At 69.5% G+C, this 919-nt stretch overlaps 1 protein-coding gene across 1 annotated transcript in view; it reads right to left on the reverse strand.

Moving 5' to 3' along the window:
* Positions 1 to 207, reverse strand: part of LOC102257267 (uncharacterized protein C10orf88 homolog) — an 8,020-nt gene extending 7,813 nt beyond the window's left edge. The window contains exon 1 of the mRNA XM_014528852.1: positions 6 to 207. Coding sequence (XP_014384338.1) covers positions 6 to 110 — 105 coding nt within the window. The 5' untranslated portion in view covers positions 111 to 207. The remainder of the gene's footprint in view (positions 1 to 5) is intronic.
* Positions 208 to 919: the final 712 nt, after the last annotated feature.

Raw genomic sequence — 919 nt, forward strand, 5'->3', positions numbered from 1 at the left:
TGGGCTCTGAGGACACGGAGGCTCCGGTCCAGGGCCCCGCACGCGGCGTCCCAGGAAGAGGCCAGCGTCGGGTGCCTGGCCGATCGCTGGTCCTCAGTGTCGGTCTCCATTGGGCCACCGCCAGGCCAGGCCGGCCCGGAACCTCTCTTCCGGAGCTCGGGTTTCCGGCGGGACGGAGGGGAGGGACTACGCCCTCCCACTTCCGGCTGGTCCAGGTGGGGTCTGAGGCTCCTGCAGAGAGAGAACCTATCTGTGCCGCAGCGCATGCGCGTCTCGGCGGGAATCGGCGAGGGATTCAAAACTTGCTAGGAGAGCTCCAGGGCGGCGCATGCGCACTGACTGCTCCTCGTCTCCCGGGGGCGCTATGCGCAGGCGCGGCCGAGGCGCGCGGGAAGCAGGTGGGTTAGTCGAGGTTTCCCGGGAAAAAGGCCGCTGGTGGCCGGCAGTGCTGGCGCGCAGGGAGGGTTGGTCAATGCGAGTCCATGGGAAGCTCGGGAGGTGGAGCGTTGTTGGGTCGAAGGACTCCTGCAAACCCCGCGTCGGGCGGGCGTCGGGGAGGCAGTGTGGAGTAGGGACGGGGGTGGGGGTTGGGGGTGGCGTTGGGCGCTTTTCCGTCCCTCTCCCGCCTCTCCCGCACGGCCTCCCAGGGGAGGGGAGCCAGGCCGAGGCTGAGCGGAGGCACAGTGATGACCGGCGGGCTCGCCGCAGAGGTTCTCCGGGTCGAGTCTCATGACACGGAAGAAGGAGCATCGCGACCAGAGGATTGAAGCTAAGGGGGAACGCGGTCCGATTCCCCGGGGAGGCCCCGCAGGGGCTGCCGAAGCCTGAGGTGCAGGCCCCGTGTGGCTGCAGCCTGCTTCGTGTCTCCCGGTGCGGCCACCAGGGAGGCCTGTGCACCCCGAGCCAGGCCCTGTGCTCA

The sequence above is a fragment of the Myotis brandtii genome, unplaced genomic scaffold (genome assembly GCF_000412655.1).
Source record: "Myotis brandtii unplaced genomic scaffold, ASM41265v1 scaffold656, whole genome shotgun sequence".
Classification (NCBI taxonomy): domain Eukaryota; kingdom Metazoa; phylum Chordata; class Mammalia; order Chiroptera; family Vespertilionidae; genus Myotis; species Myotis brandtii.